At 29.1% G+C, this 27,560-nt stretch overlaps 3 protein-coding genes across 11 annotated transcripts; 2 read left to right on the top strand and 1 right to left on the bottom strand.

Annotated features, from left to right (window-relative positions):
• The first annotated feature begins 530 nt into the window (after positions 1-530).
• LOC111278801 (uncharacterized) lies at positions 531-11,532 on the top strand. Of its 2 annotated transcripts, XM_022865447.2 has the most exons (8): positions 531-1,785; positions 1,934-2,089; positions 3,433-3,507; positions 6,087-6,242; positions 6,932-7,006; positions 7,161-7,316; positions 8,792-8,938; positions 9,133-11,532. In XM_022865447.2, exons 1-8 carry the CDS (start codon positions 1,425-1,427, stop codon positions 11,265-11,267), a joined length of 3,261 nt encoding a protein of 1,086 aa, XP_022721182.1. In that variant the 5' UTR covers positions 531-1,424; the 3' UTR covers positions 11,268-11,532. The 2 variants fall into 2 exon arrangements, with proteins under 2 accessions (XP_022721182.1, XP_089620718.1); XM_089764592.1 differs by lacking the exon at positions 1,934-2,089.
• Positions 11,533-17,174: 5,642 nt separating this feature from the next.
• LOC111278802 (DEAD-box ATP-dependent RNA helicase 35) lies at positions 17,175-20,110 on the top strand. The gene is made up of 3 exons (XM_022865450.2): positions 17,175-17,327; positions 17,515-18,423; positions 19,124-20,110. The coding sequence occupies exons 2-3, from the start codon at positions 17,525-17,527 to the stop codon at positions 19,986-19,988; spliced, it is 1,764 nt and encodes a 587-aa protein (XP_022721185.1). The 5' UTR covers positions 17,175-17,327; positions 17,515-17,524; the 3' UTR covers positions 19,989-20,110.
• Positions 19,686-26,397, bottom strand: LOC111278803 (uncharacterized). Of its 8 annotated transcripts, none has more exons than XM_089764589.1 (9): positions 26,048-26,397; positions 25,806-25,920; positions 25,373-25,465; positions 25,158-25,282; positions 24,905-25,001; positions 24,596-24,705; positions 23,053-23,127; positions 20,321-20,421; positions 19,686-20,180 (listed from the first exon to the last, which is right to left on the bottom strand). In XM_089764589.1, the coding sequence occupies exons 3-9, from the start codon at positions 25,413-25,415 to the stop codon at positions 20,171-20,173; spliced, it is 561 nt and encodes a 186-aa protein (XP_089620715.1). In that variant the 5' UTR covers positions 25,416-25,465; positions 25,806-25,920; positions 26,048-26,397; the 3' UTR covers positions 19,686-20,170. The 8 variants fall into 8 exon arrangements, 7 of the variants coding, with proteins under 7 accessions (XP_089620715.1, XP_022721189.1, XP_022721188.1 ...); XM_022865454.2 differs by having other exon boundaries at positions 25,763-25,920; positions 26,048-26,395; XM_022865453.2 differs by having other exon boundaries at positions 25,377-25,465; positions 26,048-26,383.
• Positions 26,398-27,560: the final 1,163 nt, after the last annotated feature.

The following is a 27,560-nucleotide window of genomic DNA, read 5'->3' as shown; positions in this document are numbered from 1 at the left end:
AAAACATTTAAATTCTCTATCTATTTACTAATTCCATTATGATAAACCAGCTAGGTTAAACTCCAACTTCAGATTTCTTTCTATGTTTAATTAATAGGAGTGCAGCAAGTGCTATATAATTCAAAAATTACCCTAGTGAAACTAGTTTTGGTAGTGTCAATGTGATTCCTAAGGCTAAACACTAGTTTTCAACTAGTATTTTAGGTCCTAAATCACCGTGGATCACGCCCCAGATCAAGCCCCATGGAATCTTTGCTTTTAAATTGTGTAGGAAAATGATTGTGGAATTTTTGACGAGTGGGAGTTGTGGAAAGCATATGCATGAGGGAAGACATGATTTAAATTATTTATTTTATTTTATTTCTTTATTAATCATTTGTTCTGTGAATTTTTGGAATCCGTATAAATTACAATTGTATATTTTTGGACTACTTATAAATTATAATTGTACAATTATAAATAGTTATCCTTAATTTATGTTCTCTTCATAATTTGAAATATTTATGTTATTACAATTTGTATAGTGTGAATTGTGCTAATTAAAATATTGAATTAATTATTTTGAAATGGGTTTAAGTAAATACATGAAGTTTTATTGACATTACTTCAGGGGTGTGTTCCTCGAGGAACCTATGCAGAAACTTTTTTTTGAGTAAATTATGAAGGAGTTTCCTTTGAGCAAATTTTGGTATGTTCAAAGTCATCATCTCGAGTCATTAAAAAGTTTGAAAAAGATGGCATCATATCTGTGGAAATAAATATGGCAGACGCAAAAGAACTTAACTTTTGGAATCCCACTCTAGTAAGAAGAAAGAAAATATCCGGAGCAGAGGGTAAACGTGTGGAAGAAGGTCCTATTACTGTATAATTTGATAACCCAATATTGAAGTTGAAACTTGAGGCCAATTGATGCGTTGCACGTATATCTTATGTATTTATATAAAGCTTAGCTTGAGCGCATGCAAGTTGTAGCATCAAATTTCGGGCAGAAATTAATGGCTAGGTGAAAGTTGGGCTGGCTTGACTGATTTAACAAGCAAACATGGTGCGTTCATAGTCATCATCTCGAGTCAATAATAATATTGTAAAAAAGTTGAAAAAGATGGCATCGTGTCAGTGGAAATGAATGTAGCAGACTTGAACTAAAATGAAAGCAATAAATATGACAGACGAAAGGACTTACTAATTTGTCTTTGGATGTCCTTAAAATCTGAAAAGGAAGACTTTTGGAATCCCACCATAAATACTAAGAAGAAAGAAAATATCCCGAAGCAGAGGACAAACGTGTGAAGCAAGGTCGGATTACTGTATATTTTGAGGCTTGACGCCAATTGATGCATTGCACGTCTATCTTATGTTTTTATATAAACCTTAGCTTGAGTGCATTCGTGCAGTAGCAGCATCAGATTTCAAAACAGAAATCAATGGCTATGTGTAAGTTGTTTTTATTATTGTTGTTGGTCCAATTCCATGAGCACCAAGCTTGCTATGAAGAGGAGAGGAGGAGTCTAATGAAAATCAAGGCATACTTCCAATCAAATGGGTATGCAGACTATTTTCTTCGACCTTCATGGGGTGAAGATAATCCAGACTGTTGCCGCTGGGAGAGTGTCAAGTGTGCTAACACCACGGGTCATGTCATTGAACTTTCTCTTGGCAATGTAGGCGAAAGGATTTATGAAGAACTCTTACCATCTATGCTTAACCAATCTATATTCCAACCATTTAAGGAGTTAAGGATTCTCAATTTAAGTTGGTATGGGATTAATCTGATTCAGAAGGAAGGTATGCTGCTAAATGCTATATAACATAGATCCTGCTGAATGAATGTGTACATTAATTAACAAATTGCTACAATTTCATTGTATATTTTAAATTTATTTGACTAGTTAATTTGCTAATTGTAATTATACATATATGTTATTTATTACAGGTTTAAATGGTTTGTTGAGACTGCAAAAGCTTGAGACTTTGGATCTTTCTGGTAACTTCTTTTCAAATAACTCTTTGCAGTCCTTAAGTGCTCTCACATCACTAAAAAAATTGATTCTAAATAACAATTACATGGAAGGATCCTTTCCTGTCCAAGGTACGTCTAATATTTGTTATTAATATCATATTAAATATTAATTTGTTTTGATTTTTAGTGTAATTAAATTAAGATTTTTTTAATACGATATAACAGAGTTACTAAATAATATTAAATAATAAAATTTTGATATGTATTGTATTTTTAAAAAACTGGTATATTTAAATAATTAACAAAATTTGCCATAAATAATATATTTAAAGTATTTTAAAGCGATATATATATAATATAGTTATTGGAATATGTTAATTTCTTTCATATAAATGCCTAGACACCCGCATATACTGCGCACATGTTTAGTTAGTTATTTTAAAGTGTTGTCAAATACTTATGAGTAAAAAGTATAGTCAAAGATTTAATATAATTTTATAATTTTTTAACAATAAACTTGTCATTTTTTATTTTATTATTAATTTCAAAATTTAGCATAAATAATATATTGAAAGTATTTTTAAGCCATATATTTAGTATATTTCTTGCATTTGTTAACTTTTTTCATATAAACGCCTACACATCCACGTATACTACATAAATGTTTAATGGATAAAACTTACATGAAGTTTAATAGGTGGAGTTTGTGAAGTTTCTTATCAAAAAAATAAAAAATAAAAACTTTAATAAAAAATCCGAACTAATAAATTAATAAAGCTCAATGTAAAAATTAATAATATAGAAAAAAAAATATTAAAAATATTATTTATAATTTCAATTTGATTTAAACTTATTCAACAATAAAAATTCTATCAATATTTTTACTAAAAATATTTATTTAATAAATATATCAAAATTTATTAATTTTTTTTCAAATTTTACATGTTTAATCTATGTGATGAAATCTTTCAATTTATCAATTTTGATTTTTAATTTTAGTTTTTATTTACTTGTTTCTAATAAAAAATTTCACAAACTCTACCTATAAAATTTCATGCAAGTATTTCTTCATGTTTAATTATTTATTTTAAAGTGTTAGTCAAATACTTATGAAAAGAAAGTATAGTCAAATATTTAATATAATTTTCTAATTTTCTAATAATATTTTTATATTTTTATTTTAGTATTAATTAAGAAGAGGTTAAGTGCAATATGGCACGTAGAATACCCACATATCAAAAGTCTTAAAAATAATTAGAAAAAGATAACGTGAGCAACAACTTCAAGCTTGCAATAAACTCTAATGTTTTTAAAAGCATTATTTTACTTTTATTTTTTTAAATAAAAAATTACCAAATGCATTTATTTTTTGTTATTGTTATTGAAAGGAGAAGAAAGCCCTATTTGAAATTCAATTCAAATGTTGTTTTGAATGGAATTTTTGTTGGTTATTGAGTATTATTTTCGTGCAGAATTATCTGTTTTGGAAAACTTGGAGTTTTTGGATTTGAGCGACAACTTTCTAAGAGGTTCTCTAACAATGCAAGGTAATCTCTAAATAAGTTTGAATTTTGCATTTTCCTCGGTTGGTTTTTTTCTCTTCAATGCTCTATTATTTCTCCTTTTCTTTGTCTAATTATTCAAATAAAGTATGGTTTGATGATACTTGAGTGTTGACAATCATTCTTTACAATTTCTTAGATTTAAAAAAGTTATCTAAACTAAGAAAGTTGGAGTACTTGGATCTGAGTTTCAATAGATTCAACAAAGATATTATGAGATTATTGGTATTTCTACTGTCCCTCAAATCTCTCTTTCTGAAAATGGCATGGAAGGGTCCCTTTATGTGTATGCAGTTCCAAAGAAATTTATCTATAACAAAAACAAATCTCTCTTGTATAACAAAAAGCCAAGTTAACGATTACAAAGGATTTGAATACCTAAATTGTTTCCAAAGCTTAACATTAGCACAAAATAAGGTGAATTCCAAAACCTCTCCCAAGACCTCGAAATTGTTTCAACCCAAAGTCTCTCATAGGTCACGCCTCCTTCTCCATTCTATCATGGCTTGTTGTATGCTTGAGTTGTTGTTCCCAAAGGTCATTTTTGTTTCTATTCTGCTTTGCTGAGTTTGATCTTTCTACTTAAGGAAGATAGGTTTGCAGACTTTGGCTTTGGTTTTATTCATTAAAATTTTTATGTTTTTTTTTTTTTTGCTTGAACATCATTTGTTAGTGAAAATATGAATTTGAGAAAGGATTAAACATTCATTTAGCTCCTGTGCTGTACATTTTCTAATCATTTACTATTTAAAAAATAAAAAATTGTAATTAAATATTTGAACTTGCATTTCATTAAACATTTTGATCGTGGGACTATTTTTGTTAATTAAGCAACAATCATAGACAAAACATTTAATAAAATCCTAATACATGTAAAAAAAATGTTTTCTTATTACCAAATTATCCATTGCTATGTCAACAAAAAATAAAAAAGATAAAATTTAAATTTTCTAAAAAATATGAAAAATTTTGCAAAAAGTTTCAAAAAGTCAAAACAAAAAACTAAACATTTGGATTTAAATAAAAAGTTAAATTTTGAATAAATATCGAAAAATAAAATCTTTGATTTATAAAAATCTAATATACTACATTGATCCAGGACAAATCAAAGTTGATCTACATTGGGATACCGGATAGACTCTAATGGCCTCCTGCCTCTTCTCCCTTTTTTCTCTCTCTTCCCATTCAATGCTTCCTCTCTCTCATCCATTCTTTCCCTCTTTTCTTTTCTTTTTGTTTTTGAATTTTTTTAATTTTGTATTAAAAAAATCAAGTTTTAAATTTTTTTTAAAAAAATTTTCAATATTTTAAATATTTTAGAAATTTATAATTTTTTTCCAAGCAATTTTGAATTTTAATAAAAAATCATGTTTTTTTAATTTTTAATAAAAATTTTAGATTTTAAATTTTTAGGATATTTTAAATGATTAAGTAAAAATTCAAATTTTTTTTCTAAAAAATTTGAAAAAATTTTCTAAAATTTAATTTACTAATAAAAAAAGAAAATTGTCTATGGATGGATATATATATATATATATATATATATATATATGTGTGTGTGTCATTTGACATGTAACCAACGAAAATGGATAAAAATTTTGAAATTTCAAATATGATTTAGACATTTTTCGACATGTCTTTTATAAATATTTTATTTCTTGATAATAATTAATATTGTTACAAATTGAATGATCAAAAAATTTTCACACGTAAATGTATGTCTATGTGTCACGGGTCGAGACTTAAGCTTCGAACCAGCGCGGCTCCGGGACCCGGGTATTCACCCTTCCGGCGTCTCAGATCAGTCTGATCGTCACGGTTCACATCCTTGTGAGGTATTGTCCGCTCTGGCCCTCCTGACCTCACGGTTTGGTCCTACAAAAGGCGTCTCACAAGACGGAGATGGTGTGAATCTTTTTATATCCCAGTGACCTTCCTATTATGTTCGATGTGAGATTCAGGACTTCCCCTTAGGTCCGTGACATATGCACGTTGCTAAAAGACTCTGCAATGTTTCTTTTGATACATGACATTATGCAAAGTTGCTTAAATGCATAATGGTAGCTAAATTTTTGTAAAAATAAAATTTTTATTATAAAAATTTTTAATCTTATAAAAAATTATTAATGTTGTAAATTATTTTTAAATTATAATAAAATATTTAATGTGATATTTAAACTATAAATATATTAATTAATATGATATGTAAAAGGATTATTTGTCCGTTACGTACATAATTTAAGACTAATTACATTAAAAGTGGGTATCACATTAATTAATAAATTTATAATTTAAATATCTCATTAAAATTTTTTAAATTTTAAATATTAGATTAAATTCACAATATATTCCAACCATTTAAGGAGTTAAGGATTTTCAATTTAAGTTCGTATTGGATTAATATGATTCAAAAGAAAGGTATGCTGCTAAATGCTATATAACATATACCCTACTGAATGAATATATGTACATTGATTAATAAATTGCTACAATTACATACTATTTTTGAAATTTATTTGACTACTTAATTTGATAATTGTAATTATACATATATATAATTACAGGTTCCAGTGGCTTGTTGAGACTGCATAAGCTTGAGACTTTGGATCTTTCTTTTAACTATATTTCAAATATCTCTTTGCGGTCCTTAAGTGCACTCACGTCTCTTAAAACGTTGATTCTATCTTACAATGACATGGAAGGATCCTTTCCTGTCCAAGGTACGTCTAGTATTTGTTATTAATATCATATTAAGTATTAATTTGTTTTAATTTTTAGTGTGGTTAAATTAAGATTTTTTTAATAATTATAACAGAGTTACTAAATGATATTAAATAATAATTTTTTTATATGTGTCGAATTTTTAAAAAAAATTAACAAAATTTAACATAAATAATATATTTAAAGTATTTTAAAGCCATATATATGTATAAAATATAGTTATTGCAATATATTAATTTCTTTCATAGAAACACCTAGACTATCACATATACTACGTACATATTTAATTAGTTGTTTTAAAGTGTTAGTCAAATACTTATGAAAAGAAAGTGTAGTCAAAGATTTAATATAATTTTACAATTTTCTAACAATAAACTCGTTCTATTTTTATTTTTGTATTAATTACAAAATAAGTTAAGAGCGATATTTTGCATAGAACACCCACATATCAAAAGTCTTAAAAATAATTAAAAAAGACTGTGAGCAACAGCTTCATGCGTGCAATAAACTCCAATGTATTTAAAAGCATTATTTTTATTTTTATTTTTTAAAATAAAAAAATTTACCAAATGCTTTTTTTTTTTTTGGTTATTGTTATTGAAAGGAGAAGAAAGTCTGATTTGAAATTCAATTGAAATGTTGTTTCGAATGTAATTCTTGTTGGTTGTTGAGTATCATTTTCGTGCAGAATTATCTGTTTTTGAAAACTTGGAGTTTTTGGATCTGAGCAACAACAAGTTAGAAGGCTCTCTTAAAATGCAGGGTAATCTCTAAACAAGTTTGAATTTTGCATTTTCCTTAGTTGGTTTTTTTCTCTTCAATGCTCTATTATTTCTCCTTTTCTTTCTCTAATTATTCAAATAAAGTATGGTATGATGATAGTTGAGTGTTGACAATCATTCTTTACAATTTCTTAGATTTAAAAAAGTTATCTAAACTAAGAAAGTTGGAGTACTTGGATTTGAGTTACAACGACTTTGACAAAGATATTATGAGGTTGTCAGAATCTCTGTCGTCCCTCAAATCTCTCGATCTTTCTTTTAATTACATGGAAGGGTCCCTCTCTAACCAAGGTATGTATGTGCAGTTCCACAGAAATTTATTCTATAACAAAAACAAATCTCTTGTATAACAAAAAAACAAGGTAAAGATTACAATGGATTTGAAAACCTAAATTGTTTCCAAAGCTTAACATTAAGCACAAAATAAGGTGAATTCCAAAACCTCTCCCAAGTCCTCGAAATTGTTTCACCCCAAAGTCTCTCATAGGTCACAGCCTCCTCCTCCATTCTACCATGGCTTTTTGTATGTTTGAGTTGTTGTTCCCAAGGTCATCTTCGTTTCTATTCTACTTTGTTGAGTTTGATCTTCCAGTTAAGGAAGATGGGTTTGCAGACTTTGGCTTTGGTTTTATTCGTCAAAATATTTACATAAATTTTTTTTTGTTGAACATCATTTGCTACTAAAGATATGAATTTGAGAAAGGATTAAAAATTCATTTGGCTTAAACACTATACATTTTTTGTTAATTTAATACTTATGTAATAAAAATCATAATTAAATCTCTAAACTTACATTTCATTGAATACTTTAGTTTTAGGGACTATTTTCGTTAATTAGGTAGTTGTTTGGACAAAACATATAATAAATTCCTAACACTAAAGTTCAATAATCGTCATATTATTCATTGTTACATCAACAAAAAATAAAAAATGAAAAATTAATTTGAAATTGCTACAAATGTTTTAAAAAATATGAAAAATTTTATAAAAATTTTCAAAAAATTCAAAACAAAAATTAAATATTTTCATTTAAATAAAAAAAAGTTAAATTTTGAATAAATACAAAAAAATAAAAATTTTAATAGATAAAAATCTAGAAGAAATGAGTCAGATCAACACTAATCCAAGGCAAATCAAGCCCGATTTGCCCCAAACTAGCCAATCGACTCTAACGGCCGCCTGCCCCCTCCCCGATCCCTTCTCTCTCTTTCCTTTCAATCCTTCCTCTTTGTCCCCGATTCTTTCCCTTTCTCTTTTTTTTTTCTTTTGGTTGAATTTTCTTTTTTAGTGTTGTATTAAAATCAATTTTTAATATTTAAAAAAGTTTAAAATATTTTAAATATTTATAAATTTTTTAAAAGTAATTTTGAATTTTAATAAAAAATCATATTTTTAATAAAAAATTTTAGATTTTAAATTTTATTTACATTTAAATGGTAAAGTAAAAAATTCAATTCTTTTTCTAAAACCTAATCTACTAATTTAGTAAAAATGAAAGTTGTTTACGGATAATTATTATAAAAAAAAAAAGTTGTCTACGAACATATATAGGTCATTTGAAACGTAACTAATGAGAATGGATAAAAATTTTGAAATTTTGAAATACGATTTGAAGTTTTTAAATACGCACAATGCATCGTACTCCTATACACCTTTCTTTTATACATTATAGATTTTTTATGTTTTGAAGGTTTAGTTGTAGTTGTAGGCAGATCCTTTACAAGTGTTTCCAATACCATTATTTATTTTTGTTTATTTGGTGATAGATTTGAAGTCTTCAACAAAACTGGAGATATTAGATTTGAGTTTTAATAATTTGGTTGGGAATGTTCCTTCTACCGTAAGGGAACTGGCTTCGCTTAGGGCATTATCTTTGGCATGGAATGGTTTTAATGGCTGTTTACCAATTCCAGGTAATACTTTCAGTTTGGTGCAAAAAGAATAAAAAAGGCTTAAATATATATACTAAAAGGCATGCACCGGATATATATATATAGCGATTAAATTGTTTTTTTTTTTTTTTTGCAAAAACAACAAACTTTAATTAGCATTGAATTATATATAATGTTTTCATGTAAATATTCCTCTAAATTTCTTCCTTTGCCAGGTATATGTGAACTAAATAGACTTCAAGAGTTGGATCTTAACGGTAATAGTTTTGAGGGAATCATTCCCCAATGCCTAAACAATATGACTTCTCTTCGTCTCATTGATCTTGGAGGCAACCATTTTGAAGGCTCATTCAAATTTAGCTTATTTATGAATCACCCCAAGCTTAAGACAATCATGCTTACTTGTGATGGTGACAAATTGAAGATAGATGCGGAACATCTACATCAAAGCCCATTGTTTCAGTTAGAGACGTTAAAACTCTCTAACTGTAATCTGAAAAACACTCCTCAATTTCTCTTTTACCAGTATCGAATAAAAGCAATTGATCTCTCTTACAATAACTTGAGTGGTATGTTCCCTACCTGGTTAGTTGAAAACAACACTGAGTTGGAACTTTTAAATCTAAGGGAGAACTCTTTTTCTGGTCAATTTCATCTCCCAGCAAATTCTATGAGAGATATTCAATTGGTTGACGTCTCCAGCAATCATTTCAGTGGGCAACTTCAAGATGACTTCGGAAAAATATTATCAAATGCAATGTGGATTAATTTGTCCAATAATCATTTTGAAGGTGATTTCCCATCGTCAATTTGTGTCACAAGCAAGTTACAGGTATTGGATTTGTCCTCTAACAATTTCTCAGGAGAAGTACCTAAGGAGTTACTTACATGGTGCACGAACTTGAGACTCTTGTGGTTATCACATAATAAATTTCAAGGTGAAATATTTTCTTCCCATTTTAAATTGAGTCAGCTACGGTATCTCGTGTTGAGAAACAATCAGTTCACAGGTAGTCTATCTCTACCAAACAATGTTGAACTTTGGTCATTAGAAGTTTTTGATATCAGCAACAACCGAATAGAAGGTGAAATTCCTAGTTGGATTGGTAATTTGACAAGCTTACAAATACTTTCTCTGAACAAGAATTTATTTGAAGGCCAGTTTCCTTGTAAAGAGAAACTTTTATCAATGGAATACTTGGACCTTTCTCACAACTTTCTCAGGGGACCCTTGCCTTATTGCTTTAATCAGAATTCTTTAAAGCAACTTAATTTGGAAGGGAACCAATTCTGGGGATCAATGCCAAGTGAACTTTTCAATTTCTCGGCTCTGAAGGTGTTGAATCTTAAAGATAACAACTTGTCTGGCAGTATTCCCTACAATATTAATGGAAACCTCCCTAGCTTGAAAGTCCTTTCATTAGGGAATAACTATCTAAAGGGTTTAATTCCGGAGTTGCTCTGTCAATTGACAAATATAAACACTTTGGATCTTTCCAACAACTGTTTCTCTGGGCAAGTACCTCAATGCTTCTATAATATCTCCTTTGGGAAGATCGAGGCAAAACGTGCTATCCTCAATTCACCAGAATATAGTACTGATTTCTATATTACTCCACCTTATAAGGTACATGGAAATCTCTTAAAATATATCTCTGATGACCTTGAGCGGTCTTACGCTTCCAGAACACGATTTGAGTTTGATTTTGTCACTAAAAATAGGTTTGAGGTTTACAAGGCTGGCTTTTTATATTTGATGTCCGGACTTGATTTGTCATGTAACAATCTAACAGGGAAAATCCCAGTAGCATTGGGGAACCTATCCTCAATTCATGCATTGAACTTGTCTCACAATCGATTAGTAGGTCCCATTCCAATTTCTCTTTCAAAGCTCGTTGAAATAGAAAGTTTGGACCTTTCCTACAACTATTTGAGTGGGGAAATCCCATCGGAGCTGACCAACCTTGTGCGTTTGGAAGTCTTCAATGTGTCACACAACAATTTATCTGGTAAAATTCCATCCACCAATCAATTTTCAACATTTGAAGAGAGTAGTTATGAAGAAAATCCATTGCTTTGTGGACGGTCATTAAATAAACGCTGCACCAACCCTCCGACACCATACTTGCCAATTGTTCCTTCAGATGAAGCACAAGGGAAATGGTTTGAAGTTGATTTTATTGCCTTCTACGCAAGCTTTGGTGTAACATATCTCGTGTTCTTGTTGGGTTTCGTGACTGTTCTATTCATCAATCCTTTTTGGAGGAGAAAATGGTTCCATTTCGTCGAGAATTTCCTCTCTTCCAGCTATTATTTTGCTTATGATAGCCTAGGCAAATTATGGAATTAGCTATGTTTGTAATTTCCATAAATGCTTGTAATTTGTCATGACTCTTGAGTCTTTGTTTATGCTTACAAATAATGGGAATTGTTCCAAGTTAGTTTTTCAGGTAAACAATCTCTTCCACAAAGATTTGCCAAGATCAAATTTAAATGTTGTCCACTTGACCTTTAAGAATCACATATTCAACAAATTTTGGCATATTTTCATTTAGCATTATTATATTATTAAAGGAAAACTTTTTTTACCCCATCCAATCAAGGGCGGAGCCAAATGAAACCCTCACTGGGAAAAAAACTATGTATTTTCTAGATAAAGTTTAAAGAGTTTTCATTGTCACAACTAGTTTTTATGTTCCTTTCTAATCATTTTATAGCATACGTCTGTTAAGCATTAAACTTAAAATCAATTGACAGTAAGTGAAAGAACTCAACCTGAATATAAAGTTATAGGAAATTGAAAATTTATTAGATGGATGATAACCCACTTTAACAGGCGCCTATCACGTGTAGGTGAAGATGAAAAAAGTCTTTCATGTGATAAATTGAGAAAAAGCAACAAAAAAAAATTCTGACTTTGATAACATATTAAACATCTAACCTAAAACCAATTGGCAGTAAGTGAATGGGTCTAACCTAGATATAAGATTATAGGAAATTGAAAATTTATTGGATGTTGGATAATCCACTATAACAATGTCTAAATATCATTTTCTTAAATTGAAAAATGATTTGTACAAACTTTGATAGTATTTTCAAATAAAGAAATGTGTATAGATATGTTTGATTTTATACTATATATTAAATTTCAAGACATGCAAAAATAACAAGATGTCGAAGCTAAAGGTGTAAATAATACACTTGTACTTGTAAATTATTCGAGTTCAACTCAAATAAAATTCGAATTCGATTCGATTATTATTGAATCGAACTCGAATTCGAACAGCTTAATTTATGAAGTAAATCAAATTCAACTATCCTAATACTTCACTCCAACGACTTATGAGCTTAATCAATTTTTTTTATTTAAATATATATTTTTATTATATTAATTAAAATTTTATAATTTTACCCTTATATATATATATATATATATATATATAACCCTAAGCACTTTAACTCTTTTTCTCAAATCTCATTTGCTTTTCCTTTCCCTCAATCTCCCTTTCAACGATGTCTTTGTTCTCTCTTTTCCCATCTCATCCTAGCAATCACCCTTTTCCTTTCTAGCACTCTTCCTTAATGCCTCATTTCAACATAACTGTTTGTAAATTGAGCATGTTGTATCTACATGCCTACCCTTACCTTCAATTAACATCAGTTTACATAGAAAAATCAAAAGCGTCAACTCCAAATATGAACTACTACTGCACATTTGAAGGTTGAGTGAGTAATTTTGCTAAACCTTTAGCTACGCCCCTTGGCTAAAAAATAGCTACTGAATGTTGTTTATTTCTACTTTAACTACTTAACGGAAAAAAAAAAGAAAGTGTTTGAATAATATATGCCAATAATAGTGCTTGTTTTAACGCTTCTTTTTTTTGTTTACAATTTTAATATTGCCTTAGTGAAACTATTGTTATCTTGATATTAGAACTTTCGATTTTTTATGTTGAGGAATTTTTGGATTTGGTTGTTTGAATTTAATTGGTTGAGACTTCTAATTTTTTTTATGTTTAGAAAAATTTTTAATTTGATGTTGAGTTTTTTATATTGTTACGATATTATTTTGAAAATATCATTATTTAAAAAAAAAAACATCTCAATTTAAGTTTTAGTTTAAATTTCAAATCAACTAATTGTGTTTTACGATCAAGCATATTAATTAAATTTCTAAATTTTTATTAGGTAATAAGTTAATATCGAATGAGTTCGAATTTTATCTTGAATCGAGTTTAAGCTTGATAAATAAAATTCGGTCAAATTTGAATCAAGTTTCAAACTTCAATATTTGAGTCGAGCTCGAGCTCAAACTCAAGCCCAAGTATTGTAGTTTACTTACTCGGCTTAACTCAACTTGATTATGTCTTTAGTTGGAGCTTTAATATGTATTTTACTCTTATTTTATCTTCTATGTTTATTTGCAAAATTTCTCAATTCACTTTAACAAAAAAAAAAAAAAAAAAAACATAAAATTTCATTAGAAGTTAAATCGTTTCAAGATTTTGTTGTTGTTGGTAACAAATTTTCTTAATTGGTTTCTTATGCATTTGTAGTTTCTTATAACATGAAGATAATATTTTATGCTTCCAACCTAACATTTATCTGATGTCTTACTCATAAAATTGGTGTTTATTATTTTTTTTATAATTTAATATAGTTAAATTAAGCCCTACTAGATGAGAACTTTAGCCATCCCCCTCTCGTATCATGCTTATCTTTTCACTTTCCTATTGAAAAGGCTCTCTTTCTTAAGAAAAGATTGTATAAAACAATTATGCCATGTTAACGTATATTTGTTTTATTGAAATCATATCATTTAATTATATTATTAAAAAATGTTAGTTATTTATTATATATTATATGTGATAATTAAATAATAAATATTTATTTTAATAAATTAATTAATTATTTTATAATAAATAATTAATTTTTTAATAATATTATTATATGACATAATTTAAATGATATATATATATATATGTATATACTGACCTGATATAATTGTTTTATGTAGTCATTTCCCTTCATCAAAAGTCTTTCTCTTTTTGTCTAAGTTAGTGATTTTTTTGAGCGTTGTTTAAAAAAAAAAAAAAACCCAGTTATCATCCACTCCTACGTCATGGCAATGGCCTTTGATTTTCAACTATAAAAAACAAGAAAAATTTTATAAAATAATTTTTAAGTGAAATTTGTTAAATTTTTTATTAAAAATATTTCAATAAAAACTAAAATCAAAATAAATAAATTGATAAAATTCAATTAGATGAGTAATATTATGTAGAAAAATTATTAAAAATATAATTTATAATTCAAAGTTATCGAGTATTTATTCAACAATAAAAAATTTTTCAAATTTTTTTATTAAAAATATTTATTTAAATTCAAATTTTACATACTTAATTTATGTAATAAAACTTTTTAGTTTATCGATTTTAATTTTTGATTTTAATTTTTATTAAATCATTTCAAATAAAAAACTTTCACAAACTTTATTTAAAAAATTAAACTTAATTTCCCTTAGAAAAAAATCAAGGTAAAAGCGCCAGGGGAAGAGCCAGCTTCAAAAAAATACTAAAGTTTTCGGGAAAAGTAAAAAAGAGCTTGATATTTGAGAGCTAAAGAAATTGTTACTATAAATAATATAATAATTATAGAATTAAATACTATAAATAATTAGATTGTTGACTTGATTTACTGATTGAAATAAAAAAAAAAACTTAAAATTTTAATAAAAATCCAAAAAATAACAAAATTATGTAAAATTAATAAAATATATAAAAAAAGAAAAATTTTCGTAATATTTAAAAAGCTTTTTATAATTTTTCTAAAATTTTTAAATTTTTTTCAAAAATTTTATATTTTCAATTTTTTAAAGTTTTTGATGAATCTTTTTTTATTTTAAGAAAATTTTATTTTTATTAAAATTTTCATTTATGAAATTTTCAGAAATTTTTTGAATTTTTTTAGATTTTTATTAAAATTTTGAGTTTTTTTATTTTTTAAATGTTAATAAAATTTTTAAAATTTTTAAGTATTCCAGTTTTATTTTTAATAATTTTTTAAAATATTTCTAATTCTTTTAAAAAATTTTAGAATTTTTTAAAATTTTTTTGAATTTTAAAAAAATTTTCTTTTAATGTTAATATGACAATTGATGATTTGATGCTAGTTGAACTACTTGACACGTGTTAGCATCTTATTAGATGTTCATGCATGTCAGTAAGTTAACTAACAATGTTAATTTTAAGTACCAAAGTGAATGACGGAATGAAAGTTTCAATACCAAATTAAAAATTTTATTTGTTTAGATACCAAATGACAAAAAAAGTATAGTATATAGGCCATTTTTATATTTAACCTTTCTTAAAATTGGATTTGACAATTTCAAATATAATAAGAAAATAATATGATAAAAAAAATTAAAGTAACACAGTTTAAAATTTTAATAAAAAGAGTTAATAACACACGTGGTTCTTAAACTTTAGGTTAAATTCTATATTGGTTTCTAGTTTTGAAATGTTCTAATTAAATCCTTAATTGCCCAAACGTATCAATGCGATCTGCTAAATCATTTAAATTGATGACAAATCTTACGTGACATAATACATATTCTTCCAAACTTTTATTATATAAAATTTTCTAATGTCTACTAAGCAAATAAAAAAAAGCAAAAAACACTTTTGCAATGTCTACTAAAAAAATTAAACCAGTTAAAAAAAAATTTTTGCAATTTTTTTGAGTTTAACTAAAATTGGTAATTTAGCACATTTGATATTGCAAAAAATGAATACCAAAAAAAAAAAAAAAGAAAGAGTATATTGGTGAGTTGCCTTAGAATTCAGAACCTTCAACGAATGAGTTATCAAAACTTCTTAAACCATATGGAAATCAAATCTACACCCATTTATCCAAATCACATCATAAAATAACTTATTAAAGAAAATTCATTTCTTTTCGCATTTCACTAAATAAAATTCAAAGCCAAATCATTCAAATGGGAAAAAAAATATACCTTTTTTTCTCACAGTGAGTAGGCATCTTCCATGAGCATCCATAAGAATAACTTCACCTTTATCACGAGGATTTGGATGCTACAAATCGACTCGGAAGACTAATAAACAGTGAAGCCATCATTGGTAAAGAAAAGAGAAGTTTTGAGAATGGTAAGATGCTTTTTTCTTCGTAAATATAACCACCATCCATGACCAAATATGCTTTCATTTTATTCCCCTACAATACTATTAACCATTCTCTTCTTCTCCTTGTTTAAACTTTCCCACCTTTAAAATCTAAGGCCTTCGATTTGGAACAAATAAAACAATAATAATAATAATATTATTATTATTAAGACTCTTCTCTCTTTTACAATAAAAGTTACTCTTTTTTAAAGGTTTTTTTTTGTCTGGTCAATTTTTTTTTTTTTAGTCTTTTACCTTTTTTGTTTTATAATTTGTTTAAAAAGTATAAAAATTTCACATAATCTGATTAAACAACAAAAAAAATTTACATAATAAAAGTTTGAAAAATTATGTGTCATTCTATGTAGAATTTACGGTCAATGTAGATAATCCGACAAATGAAAGGACTACATTAACATATGTTTAAGTAATTGATGACTCAATTAAAACTTTTCCAAATTTAAGGACTAATATAAAATTTGATCCAAAATATAGAGACCATACATGCTATTAACTCTAATAAAAATCATATATGGATGGCAAAAATAAAAAAAAAAATTCATATTTAACGTGTCAATAAAAATTATGATATTATAATTTTTACATGCTTATATGTGTTTAATTCAAAATAAATATACATAAATACAACAAGAGTTTGGCTTAGTGACAGTGAAGAGACTTTAAAATCATGAGATCTTAGGTTCAAACTCAATTATGTATGGATTTGTTTCAACTTAATATTTAATTTGTTTAATTATATTCTAGTTTATTGATAAATTTATTTGATTGACTATACTTGTAATTTAAAAATATACATATACCAGTACATGAGTTTAGGTTTTGCTACCTAAGTGGGCTTTACTCTTTAGGGCGTTTCAGAAGAAGTGAGGACTGCTCTCTCAGGAAGATCGGGCTTCACAAGTAATAAGTTCAGAGTTCAAGCCACATCCAAGCCGGACCGAACCAGCCCATTGGATAGCTCCCTACAGTTTGGAGTTGGGTCTTCCGAGCTAGAGATGGTAAAATTGGTTTTCGACTCCATCCTCATTTATGCATAGAAAACACGACGTAGCTTCACACCTCGTGTCTATGTCAGACCCTTCAACAATCACAGAACTCCTTCAATCCCTTTTTCTCCCCGTCTCTCCCCTTCAGACACTGCAACAACCACCTGCCATCTGTCACCTCGCCACCGCCTTCCGCTGCCACCTGGTGTTCTAGATACAAAGGTATTTATTCCCAACTTTAATTTCGACTTTCCTTCTTCCTTTTCCTTCTCTAGCATAGCTTCGTTATCGAATGCACAGAAAATTTTAGGGTTTTATGCTTTATTACTTCGGCAATTGATTTTTTTATTAAACCTTTCCGCCGTAATCAGAACATCATTGTTTAGGGTTTTTTTTTTGGGTAATACAGAACAATAAAAATGGAGGAAGATGATGATTACGTTGAGTATATTCCGGTCGCCAAGCGCCGAGCCATGGAAGCTCAAAAAATCCTACAAAGGAATGGCAAGTCTTCTGCACTTGAAGATGAAACTGAAAAATCCAATCTTGCTGAAGTAAAACCTAGTTTGCTCGTGAAAGCAACTCAGCTTAAGAAGGACCAACCCGAGATCAGTCAAATGGAACAAATTGTACAACAAGAAAAAGAGATGATTGAACATTTATCCGATAGGAAAACGCTTATGTCAGTCCGGGAATTGGCAAAAGGGATTACTTATACTGAACCCTTGTTGACTGGATGGAAACCGCCTTTGCATATTCGAAGGATGTCGAGAAAGGATAGGGATCTGATTCGAAAACAATGGCATATTATTGTTGATGGGGAAGATATTCCTCCTCCTATTAAGAATTTTAAGGATATGAAGTTTCCGGATCCAATATTGAAGAAGTTGAAGGCTAAGGGAATTGTGCAGCCAACTCCAATTCAAGTTCAAGGCCTGCCTGTTATTTTGTCTGGAAGAGATATGATCGGTATTGCATTTACGGGGTCAGGGAAAACACTTGTGTTTGTGCTTCCGTTGATTATGATTGCATTGCAGGAGGAGATGATGATGCCAATACTTCCAGGAGAAGGTCCTTTTGGGTTGATTGTCTGTCCTTCGAGAGAGCTTGCTAGGCAGACATTTGAGGTCGTGGAGCAGTTTTTAGTGCCTATGAGGGAAACTGGGTATCCAGAACTCAGACCCTTGCTTTGTATTGGTGGCGTTGATATGAGGTCTCAGTTGGATGTTGTGAAGAAGGGGGTTCACATTGTTGTGGCTACTCCTGGGAGACTGAAGGATATGCTTGCCAAGAAGAAGATGAATTTAGACAATTGCAGGTATGATTATTATTTTCAAAGCTTTTGGTAACACCATTGTCAATTAGCTAACCTGCTACTTTTAGTCTCATTATCATGAATTCAATATGTATTCGAATTTTGTTGGTTATGGTAACTTAAGCTGCCACCATATGCAATTGATGGGATCAGAAATTCTAAATGCTATAGATGCTTGGTTGGGGGACCAAACTACCAGCACTTTTGTTTTGCCTTTTAATCTGTTCTCACATGTTTAAATATCTCTCTGTACTTTTGCCAATGTGCATTGCTATTTGTTTATTTATGTATGGTGAAAATATGTAGTGTTCTTTACTTCTGCTTTATGTTGCAATTTTTCTTGCATTTATTTTCAAAGATATTGTATGGTGTCAAATCTGTTGTAGCGAGCTTAATTTTGGTTTGTTTGTTAATTTCTTGGCGTTAGATTTATTGGGAAAAGGCTCTGTACTTCCTTTTGGTTTTCTTTGTTATTAATTTTGGTTTATATTTATTGATTGTATGTACTTTTGCTTTTATGTAATCTTAGGTGCTTCTGCGTTTTTCTTTTTTTTTTTTTAGTACTAACACTTAATTCCAAAGTTAGCAAATGTGTTGAATCTGTTAAAGCTGGCTTTTTTACCCCCAAAACATAGATTTTAAATTAAACTTTTTTCCCTCTAGATAGATTATGATACTCAAGCAATAGGTTTTTCTTCTATAGGTACTTGACATTGGACGAAGCAGATAGACTAGTGGATTTAGGCTTTGAAGATGACATCAGAGAAGTGTTTGACCACTTTAAAGCTCAAAGGCAAACCCTTTTGTTCTCTGCAACCATGCCTACCAAAATTCAGAACTTTGCCAGAAGTGCTTTAGTAAAGCCAGTTACTGTTAATGTTGGGAGAGCAGGAGCTGCAAATCTTGATGTGATTCAGGAGGTTGAGTATGTGAAGCAAGAAGCGAAGATTGTTTACCTCCTTGAATGCCTACAAAAAACCCCTCCTCCTGTTTTAATATTTTGTGAGAATAAAGCTGATGTGGATGACATTCATGAATATCTCCTCTTGAAAGGAGTTGAAGCTGTGGCTATCCATGGAGGCAAGGACCAAGAAGAGAGAGAGTATGCCATTTCATCCTTTAAAGCTGGCAAGAAGGATGTCTTAGTTGCAACTGATGTTGCGTCAAAGGGTTTGGATTTTCCTGATATTCAACATGTGATCAATTATGACATGCCTGCAGAAATTGAAAACTATGTCCATAGAATAGGACGAACAGGAAGATGTGGTAAAACAGGAATTGCAACCACATTTATAAACAAGAATCAGAGTGAGACAACCCTGCTTGATTTGAAGCACCTATTACAAGAAGCCAAACAGAGGATTCCACCTGTCTTATCTGAGCTCAATGATCCACTGGAAGATGTGGATGCGATCACCAATGCAAGTGGTGTAAAGGGTTGTGCTTATTGTGGTGGGTTGGGGCATCGTATTCGGGATTGTCCCAAGTTAGAGCATCAGAAAAGCATGGCTATTGCAAATTCCAGAAGGGATTATTTTGGTTCTGGTGGTTATAGAGGAGAAATTTAATTTGTACATTTAAGAACTCTGAACTCATTTCCGTTTGTATCAAATGTAAAGAATCTGGGGTTGTGGCACCGTAATGCAAGTTGTATTTCTTCTTTGGTGTGAATAAATGCAAACTTAAATTACGGGGAAATAGAATCATAAGCGAAGAAACACCAATTTCTAGGAAATTGGCAAGAACATAGTTAAGCAATCCTGAAAGGCAACGTGAAGTATAAAGGAAAAAAATCATTAGAAAAAAAGCTTTGCAATCAAATGGTTCTGCTTTATGGAATTTATTTCTTGCAGTTCTATTCGCATAAAACAAAGCATGATAGTGAATGATTGTTGCTTACCAGAAAGAACGTTTCCTTTTGCATGTCTCTTCTAAGAGAGTTTGCCATTGCAGCAAGCAGTGTGCAGTAGTTGCAGTGGAACAGAGATTGCTTTTGAGTTTCTAGAAAGAACATGAGACAGGTTAAACGAAAAATTGCCATGCACATTCAAGGGGAGTGTTACACTCCCCTGGCACTTAAAAAATGACATTTTGCAGATTTAAAGTTAAAATCTTAACATTTACAACTATAATTCCTTCTCTTATTCTTATGACCTCTTTTGTTCAAAAAAAAAAAAAAAAAAACCCTTGCGTAAATTACCCTCGCTCACAGTTCCCTTGCTGAGCATTTTTAATCCATCAGATGGCATCTGTTACCATGACTTGCCATATGTTTCTTTAGGAAAGAGATAAAAAAACCTATTGATTTATCACATCAGGTCCAGTCTAAGACCATGAATGTCATCATACTGTTTAACTATACAGTTTCCAATATGGTCCAAGAAAATGCTATCACTCAAATAAGAGAAGAAGAAGGAGAAGCAGGACAAGGAAACAAGAATCTTGAACTCCTAAATTACATTTCTCAGACTTGAAAATTTTGAAGATAAATAGAAACATTTACAGAGACCTGAAGCTTATTTTGATACTTAAGTTGCTTAATTATTTATTGGATCTGAGGTAAGGAAACATGAAAGGGGAATAGTATAGGTGTATTATGTATGCTTCTAATATGTGTTTCTCTCGTATGATGCATACAGTTAGTTCGTCTCCAATTATTCAGGGGAAAGACTGCACAAATTAGCTTAATCAACTGGAACTTCAACCTCCATTTTTAGGCCAGAGCTCCCGAAAACCTGTGCCAAATACAAAGCAATGTAAATATATGGATTGTCTCCTAAGTAGAACATGACTAAGCCATAATTTCATCAAAATTATGGTGGTAATACAAACAGGGGTGACCCCGCTTCCCAACAGTTATTTGAAGCTAGCCATTAAAGGATGCTTTGGCAACATAATAACAAGTGGATTATGATAGACCCTTAATGCAGTTTCTAAATGTTTTTTAAATCACATCAGAATTTCAGCATATTTACTTTATTGCAGAAGATGTAAATATTTCTGAACTCATCTGCTCTTATCAGAAGAGTCAAATTCTTGCGTTCCTAATACACTGCCATCTCTAATAGTTTACTCCATTGATCCCACAGATGCAAATTACCACATGGTATGAATCTGTTGCTGGTTGCAGAAAGAGGAGGAAATGCAAGCTACAACTAACCCCTCTTATATCTCAAGTGTCTTTTGCAACCAGCTTCAAGGTTTAAGTCACTCAACCCAGCAGACACTGTCAAAACCTTTGCAACCAGGAGAAAAGATCAAAATATTCTCGTACCCATAATGCTGAGAATTGGTCCTTCCATTTTTAGCCAACAGAATATGAAACTTTAAGATAAGGTATAAAACCATTCAGACATGGCATAATAGTTGTTGGTCAAAGGTCTTTTCATCTAGTGTAAAAGGTCAATGATTCTCTCTCCGCACTTTTTCTTGCTCAATTGTACCAGGGAGGGAGATCATGCATAGAACCTAAAGATATATGGTCAAAAACAGGCTAAGTCAACACCTATGGTCTCCACTTCAAACCTTTTACAGCCAAAGAATCAATCAAGAGAAAGCATTACAATTTAAATTTTAAGTTGGCAACGAATTCTAGCCTGCATGTGATACAAAGTAAGACAACTAAAAACAAAATAATCTGGATATATTAGTTAACTAAAAAAAAAAAAAAATTCTAGATTCCATCATTTATAACAATAAATGAAATTTCTCCCTAGTTCTATTCTAAGCATTCAACATAGTGCAAAAACAAATAGAAATGGATCAGGAAACAATTTACAGGTATTGTTCTCTCCCTGTAGTTTAAGGATGCTTGCTGTAACTACATATCAACAAGTGGTTTAACCTTTTCAAGACTTAAAAACCATTTACTGGTTATCTTTGTCATTTATGCCAAAACCCATTTAAGCTTATTGAGGTTGTATCATGTGAGGTTGTGCACTCATGATTATGCAACAAGAAGAAACTGACAACTTTTAATTGCTCTTGAGTTCTTAAGCTAGTTACTTGAATCTATAGAAATCCTAAGTTAAAATGGTTAACACCTTACCAAATGGATCATCTTAAGTTGCATTCTCTTATAAATATGAGAATAGCATTGTACTACTTGTGAATTTAAACGAGAGACACCGAGATAGAAAAAAAGAGAAGCCACTTCGATATAGTCAGCCAGGGATGAGAGAAAAGGCATTTGAATATAGTTAGCTAGGGATTGAAAGAGGCTTTTCACAAGATTTTTAGCAAAGCTCTTATAACAAATGGTCGTTTAGAATTCCCAAAGGTGTCAAGTAGTCCTATTACAATATCTCATAAGAATACATATTTTAATGATGCTATAAAAATACATATTTTCTAGAGTTTTTAGTCATACTACCATCTAGTCCAACAATACTTTCACCTCTCTTTTTCTTTTTTTTTTTTAAAATAAATTATTCTCTTTGGTGGCACCAGTGGGATGAAAGAAAGAAAAGTTATATCATTAATCTATGTCCTAGCCTCTAACTTTAAATATATTGATCTCTCCCTGTCACTTATTTCTTTTTACTGGCCTTATAAATTAAACTTTTATGCAAAAAACATAAAATTGGTAGAAATTGAATATTTATAATAAATATAAAATAGAAAGGAAAGGACCTTGATGAAGTCATCCAACATTAGGTAAGAGTCCCTCAAGTAACCTGCTTCTTTCAAAAGTTGGGTCAAGACTTGCTGCAAGAGAAAGAACAAAAGGGTAATGTGTTTTATGATACACCACTCACATCTAAAGTAATCTTACATGATGCTATCCTTAATAGAGAAACCATAATAGAGAAACCATAAAACAATCTATCTCATTTAAAATAGTTTTATAACCAAAATTATGAGACTACAACAAAATGGAAATATTTAGTTCTAAATTACAGAATGACGTTGAACTTTGAAAATCTTATTCTGTAATTTAAAGAAAATCTTAAGAATGCAATAGTCAAAGGCACCAGGCAAAGTGTGTCATATGATGCAAACCAATAAATCACTAGTCCTTAGATACTAGCCACTAACCCATTCCAATGCATACTTTTGGCAGCAAACAACCTACTTGAGACATCTTTGATCTAATCAGAGTTTACTAACTGTCATGAAATGAGATTTAGTGAAGGATCATAAACTAACGTAGAAATTCATCAACAGCCTCAATGCTATTTGAGCCCAATGACATTAAATTATTTCTTTCAAATGTTCAACCACTCCTCAACTTTTGCAATATAATATCTTATGGGGACTTTTAATGATATCATTGAAGAAAGCCTTTCAAGTACGAAATCTAGCCCATTAAAAAGGATTTTCTCATTAGTTTAGGGTCATCTCGGTTAAACTACTAATGAAGGTGCTCATGGCATATATTGATCAGATGAAAAGAAAATGAAGAGCGAAAAAGATTCTTTTGAATCCTATCTCTATCCAAAATAGACTGGCTGAATGTGAAAATAGAACCAATCATGTAAATGCCTTTAAGAAGATTCCTAAACACCTGGCTATTCAGGGAAAATGAAAATCATCCGCCTTAAAATAGAAAATAAAGATGCTACAAGATCAGTTTGCTCTTTTTTACTCTATTAGTTAGTCAGAGTGATACATTAGTTCTTTTTCCATTTTTTGCTAGAGTCGAAATGTCTACTGGGTTCAAATCCTACAATGAGATCCACTTGAGATAAGAAAAAAAAAATTGTAGAAAATCAACAACATATTTCTTTCTCACCTTCTAAGTTATCTGAATTCAGATGCAAATATATATATATATATATATATATATATATATTCATTACGGAAAGAGTGATTTGCATTTCTGCACAATGATTCTCCTGTTATTACAGCAGATTCCACAATAGGTATTTCATTTATCTTTTCCATTACAATCAGATATTACTAATAAGATATGCGAACTAAATTTATTCATGATAAAAGATGTTTTCATTGTTTTTTAGTATGCAAACAGCAAGAGTGAGCTGGATTATCCCGCCATGGATAGTGTCAGCAAATCAAATACGTCAATTTACGCATATTGGACATATGAAAAAGCATATCATGGTCAGAATAAAGGTATCATCTGCACCTCTCTAGCTCTTTTTTTTTTTTTTATTGTATGATATAATGATAAAAGGAAAACAAAAAACAAAAAAGGCAAAAATCCTTGGTTTACCTCTCTTTGGTTATCGGAAATAAATGAACCAGACAAATCACGCAACACTTCTAGTATGTCATTGAAAGAAACCTTTCCATTACCGTCAGAATCATACACTTTGAAGATAACTGAGACAGAAACTTAATAGCATTAACTAACTTTGAAACATTTGTACAGCTTCAATGAGCAAGGGGCAAGAAAAAGGCAACCCTAAAAGTAATCAGCTGTAACACTTTTACTTTGTGAATTGTGACCATTGATTCAAAATTAGATTGTACCTAAACCAACAGAGTCAATCACTATACAGAAGAGACAATGAAGACTCACGTTGAATTTTCTGCTGTACACTTGCTTTAGCACTAAACGCTGACAAGAAGGCTACAAAGTCCTTAAAGTTCAAACCATCCACCATCTTAAGCAGCCTCTGTAAATGCAACAAATCAAAGACATCAACAAAACAAGCTCAAACCTTTACATAAAACTCTAACACAACAAGCAAACACTAACATTGAACCATGAATATTTATTTACATCCCAGAATTCAATTAATTACTCCAACAAAGTCAACTCGAAAGACTACCTGAGAGAGTGGATTCATTGCAAACTCTGGAACTGATAAGAACTCATCAGCAGATATAAATCCCTTTGCATTTCGATCTAACTGGCAAAACCTTTGGTACAATGAAACAATTTCCTGCAGAGAGACTGCATTCCCACAGCCAGAAAACATCAAAATTTAGATAATAGAACAACCAAGTTGAAGAATCAGTAGGAAAAAGCAAGCATACAGACAACCTACATAATTTATGGCAGTGCTCTTGAACTTCTTCAATATCATATTGAGTTAGCATTGAAGAAGCATTCCCCATCGCGCCTCACTAATAAAATCTACAAATTTTTCATCAAACAAAAAAGAACCAGCTGATTATTATCACAAAAAAGAAAAAAAAAAAAACCAGCCCCAATCAATCAGAATACACATTACGTAAAGAAAAAAGCTTTGACTCTAATGGGTAAAAAAACCAAAAGGTTGAACTGAAGATGCCTATGCATTAAATTAAGCTTAATAATAGTACTAATTGGCTAACTTCGGCTAGATAATTCTCACTATGAAATATACTACTTTCAGACCCAGCAATCGTTAGTCCAAAATAATCGACACCCATCAATCAGAACCTCAATTACCTTTACAAAAATCCACTGTTCAATGAATTGAAAGTAGAACAACCTTTGCACTGTTTGGTTTCAGCGAAACAGTAGGAAACTAGAAGAAAAGCAAAATTCTGCAGCTAAGATGCTCATACAACAGAGCTTCGGCCTAACTTGAAGTGAAATATTCTTCTCTGTAGAAAAAATCGAGCATGGAACAAAAGAATCAATACCCTTATGATATTTTCTCAGCAATCAAACAGAAACTAAAAAATAAAAAGAGGAGGTGAGAAAAGAATGGAAAATAAGCCAAAGGGTTACCTGAAGGAAAAAAAAAATGAAAAAGAAAAAGAGAGAGCTAAAGTTGGAGAATGGTGGGAAGGAAAGGATATGGAAGTAGAAATAGAGTAACAAAAAGCCTTGTCAACCTCGAAACTCCTGATAAAACAGCAAATCTTCCGTTCGTACTTTGCGACAATTCCACCAGCAATTTATGTTCTTTTTTTGGGCCCGCATCATCTGCCATTGATTTCATCTATTCTTACGCTTTCTCCTTTTTCTTTTTTTTTTTTTTTTTCTTTTTGGAAGCTTCTTTTATTTATTGAATATCCAATTTAAAAATAAGTAAATCTTGGCTTGCATTGCATGGAAATTTTTGTTATTTTTTTCACTTTCAATTTGATTTTTGAATCAAATCTTCAACTATGTTTCATTTATTAATGGGTTTAATTAAAGGTGTTCATCCTGCTAATTCAATTAATTTCGAATAAATTTATTTAAAATTAAATTAATAGAATTATATTATTTTATTTTTATTAATTAAAAAATTATTAATTTTAAAAATCTAATTAAATGAATCTAATTATTAATTATTAATTATTAAATGAATAAAAATCTAATTATTAATTATTAATTTAATTTAATTAATTTTTAAATTAATCAAATAATAAAAATATATTTAAATTAAATTATATTTTAAACTATTAATTTCTTAAACTTGAAATAAATTAAATAAAATCATCCAACAAAATATTTAAATATCAAAGTATTAAGATAAAAATTTTAACAATTTATAAAATGAAACAATCCATTTCATGTTTTTTAGTTTTATATTTGAATTTTTATATTTTGATTAAATTGATTTTTTAATCAAATTAACTAAAAATTAAAATTATTTCAAAATTATTTTTGATAATTAATCAAAATAATTTAATAATAGATCGATTAATTAAATTAAATCAATTTAATTTATTAATTTAATTAAAATCGAAATATGAACACTACTAAATCTAATCATTTCCTTTTGGGATTAGAAGGGCTTATCTAGTTTGATACTAATGATATATTCAATATTAATTTAATTATATTAACTATTTTTTAATAATATTAAATATTATTGATCAATATTAAATATTAATTTAATCGTATTAAATATTCAATTTCATAATATTAAATATTAATTATACAATATACAAAATTTTAATAATATTTTACAATAAATATTAATTTAATAATATTTTAATGTTTAATATTATTTAGTAAAATTTTAGTATTAAATATTAATTTAACAATATTTCATATAAAATATCAATTTCATAATATTTAAATATTAAATATCAATATCTTTATATTATTTAGTTAATTTTATTTTCATATTAAATATTAAATTATTAATTTTTTTAAAATTTTAATATAATTTGCAGAATATTCTAATACAAAATATTATTCAATATTAATTTAATAATATTCAGTTTTAATTTAATATTATTAACTATTATTTAATAATATTAAAATTGTTGATATTAATTTAATTATATTATATATAAAATTTACT

The sequence above is a fragment of the Durio zibethinus genome, chromosome 8 (assembly GCF_047325235.1).
Source record: "Durio zibethinus cultivar Kanyao isolate XHJ-2024 chromosome 8, ASM4732523v1, whole genome shotgun sequence".
NCBI classification, from domain to species: domain Eukaryota; kingdom Viridiplantae; phylum Streptophyta; class Magnoliopsida; order Malvales; family Malvaceae; genus Durio; species Durio zibethinus.
This window is presented reverse-complemented; position numbering and strand designations above follow the sequence as displayed.

What these genes read in the sequence shown, in the direction of transcription:
- LOC111278801 (XM_022865447.2), top strand. Translation starts at nt 1,425, where the DNA reads ATGGCTATGTGTAAGTTGTTTTTATTATTGTTGTTGGTCCAATTCCAT. An exon ending in AGGTTCTCTAACAATGCAAG is followed by an intron (nt 3,508 to 6,086) that starts GTAATCTCTAAA and finishes ATATAATTACAG; the next exon opens with GTTCCAGTGGCTTGTTGAGA. An exon ending in AGGGTCCCTCTCTAACCAAG is followed by an intron (nt 7,317 to 8,791) that starts GTATGTATGTGC and finishes ATTTGGTGATAG; the next exon opens with ATTTGAAGTCTTCAACAAAA.
- LOC111278802 (XM_022865450.2), top strand. Translation starts at nt 17,525, where the DNA reads ATGGAGGAAGATGATGATTACGTTGAGTATATTCCGGTCGCCAAGCGC. An exon ending in ATGAATTTAGACAATTGCAG is followed by an intron (nt 18,424 to 19,123) that starts GTATGATTATTA and finishes TTTCTTCTATAG; the next exon opens with GTACTTGACATTGGACGAAG.
- LOC111278803 (XM_022865453.2), bottom strand. Translation starts at nt 25,446, where the DNA reads ATGGGGAATGCTTCTTCAATGCTAACTCAATATGATATTGAAGAAGTT. An exon ending in AGAGCACTGCCATAAATTAT is followed by an intron (nt 25,283 to 25,376) that starts GTAGGTTGTCTG and finishes GTGGGAATGCAG; the next exon opens with TCTCTCTGCAGGAAATTGTT. An exon ending in TGTTGGATGACTTCATCAAG is followed by an intron (nt 20,422 to 23,052) that starts GTCCTTTCCTTT and finishes TGTTCTTTCTAG; the next exon opens with AAACTCAAAAGCAATCTCTG.